At 43.6% G+C, this 2168-nt stretch overlaps 1 protein-coding gene across 2 annotated transcripts in view; it reads left to right on the forward strand.

Moving 5' to 3' along the window:
- The window catches only part of SMC6 (structural maintenance of chromosomes 6), a 68435-nt gene that overhangs the window by 61930 nt on the left and 4337 nt on the right, over positions 1 to 2168 (forward strand). For both annotated transcript variants that reach the window (XM_019655464.1, XM_019655525.1), the window contains one exon: positions 1806 to 1958. In XM_019655464.1, the coding sequence (XP_019511009.1) occupies positions 1806 to 1958 (153 nt within the window). The remainder of the gene's footprint in view (positions 1 to 1805; positions 1959 to 2168) is intronic.

Raw genomic sequence — 2168 nt, forward strand, 5'->3', positions numbered from 1 at the left:
AGGGATGCGCTTACCCTCCACCAGATGGACCCCATCAGCCTCTCCCCCCACTCCCGCCCCCCGCTTTAATAACTCGAGCCACAGTTCATCTTCTCCCTTCCTTCACTGCACCACTTTTCAGGGAGCAGTACATATAACACCAGGGAGCAGGAACGTTTGTTTTTGAAGTTCAAAAACCCAGATTGACACCTGTCTCTGCCCCCAGTTGCCCAAATGGCTTCGGGCAAAGTATTTGTCCTTTTCTGACCTCAGTTTCTTCATCTATGGAAAGGCGGTTATTAATCTTTCCTACCTCACAGGGTGGCAGGGAGACGCCAGTGAGGCCTGGCTCGGGGCAGGCATGTAGTGAGCCTTCCCAGATCGGCATCCTTTTCTCTACTCCTCATTCCTCCCTAAAGCCACTGTCATCTGCTGTTAGACTACATGCAGCAACACTGCTTCAGCAAGAATCATAAATGACCTTTTCGTCTTTAGTTCTTGAAGTATTTGGCACCACAAACCTATCCCCCATCTCTTAAAATGTGTCTTCTCGCCGGCGTCTACACTCCTCTTACCTGGTTCTGCCTCCCCTAATGTTGTAGCCCTGATACGTTTAAGGTCTTGCTTATTGTTTACTTTTGACACTGCTGTTGATTTTCCTGGATACCATACCCTACCTACCCCCACACATACAGGTCCCCATCTGCTGCCTATATCGGCATGCGCCCCAGATCTGAGTGTCTCTCTCGACACATCTCTTACCCCGGTAGAGCCATAGGCCCAGCTGCCTGTCACACATCATCTAGTAAGTGACCTGTGTGTGTCTCAAACTCATCATATCTGAGACTTTGTGTTACTTAACTCAGAAAAGGTAAACACACAGTTGAATTCATTTAGTTTCAAAACCTGTTATAACGAAACATTCTTTTTCCATACACAGATACGCTGTTTAACTTACCGTATTTGCCGGCGTATAAGACGATTTTTTGGCCCTGAAAAATATGCCTCCAAGTGGGGGGTCGTCTTATACGCCAGGTACACTTCANATAGGTGTCCACTTTCATTCTTTTGCATGAAGATACCCAGTTTTCCCAGCACCATTTATTGAAAAGACTGTCCTTTCCCCGCTGTATATCCGTGGCTCCTTTGCCAATAGTAGTTGACCATATCTACATGGGTTTATTTCTGGGCTCTCGATTCTGCCCGTTGGTCTCTGTGCCTGGTTTTATGCCAGCACAGCATGGTGACTATAATAACTAACAGTACTGTGTTGTATGCTTGAAAGTTGCTCAGAGAGATCTCAGAAATCCTCACCACACACGCACAGAAAGGAACTGAATTGATGGACGTGCTAACTAACCTTATTGTGATTATTTTAACCACATATACACATATCAAATCATCACATCCTGCACCTTAAACTTCCAGTGTTATATGTCAGTTTTATCTAAGTAAACTAGAGTGGGGAAAAAAACTATCAACTGTAGAAAGACGAGTTTAAATTGTGTATTTTCATCACTAACATTTGCCTAGCGTTGCATTGTTATTATTAAGCCTTCGGAATTTTAGTATGTTAGATTCAGTTATAGTGAGAAAATGGTTTCAATTTGATTCTCTTGCAGTAAAACAAAAACCACCATTATATAGCTCATTGCTTTGCTGTAAGTGATTTCAAATGGAATAGATGTCATTTCCATATTACTAAATGATTTTATTCTTATCTCCTTTTTTTAAAACTATAAACCCGTTCTTTCTAATGTTAGCCAACCTTTTTTGTAAAGAATTGAATGACTTGCTCTATACCTTTTTTGATGAACTCATTCAAGGTTCAGCCTGGAGAGGGAAACAGAGCTGCTTTCAACGACATGAGAGCCTTATCTGGCGGCGAGCGTTCCTTCTCCACGGTTTGCTTCATTCTCTCTCTCTGGTCCATTGCTGAGTCTCCTTTCAGATGCCTGGACGAGTTTGATGTCTACATGGTAGGGTTAAATTTTAAATCCTGTCATTTTGGGGGGTGGGGAGATGGATGTATATTTTGAAAGGAAGCAATTCTTCTGTAGCTTTACCCATAACAGAAAAGATCCTGCCCGGCACTTGAATCTGTGCTGAGCGGGGAAGGAGTCAAGAGTTCTAGTTCTCGCCCTTGCTCCCTACCGTGCCGCACCTGCGAGACCTTGGATTTCATTCTC

Source organism: Hipposideros armiger, unplaced genomic scaffold, assembly GCF_001890085.2.
Source record: "Hipposideros armiger isolate ML-2016 unplaced genomic scaffold, ASM189008v1 scaffold_0, whole genome shotgun sequence".
Taxonomy (NCBI): domain Eukaryota; kingdom Metazoa; phylum Chordata; class Mammalia; order Chiroptera; family Hipposideridae; genus Hipposideros; species Hipposideros armiger.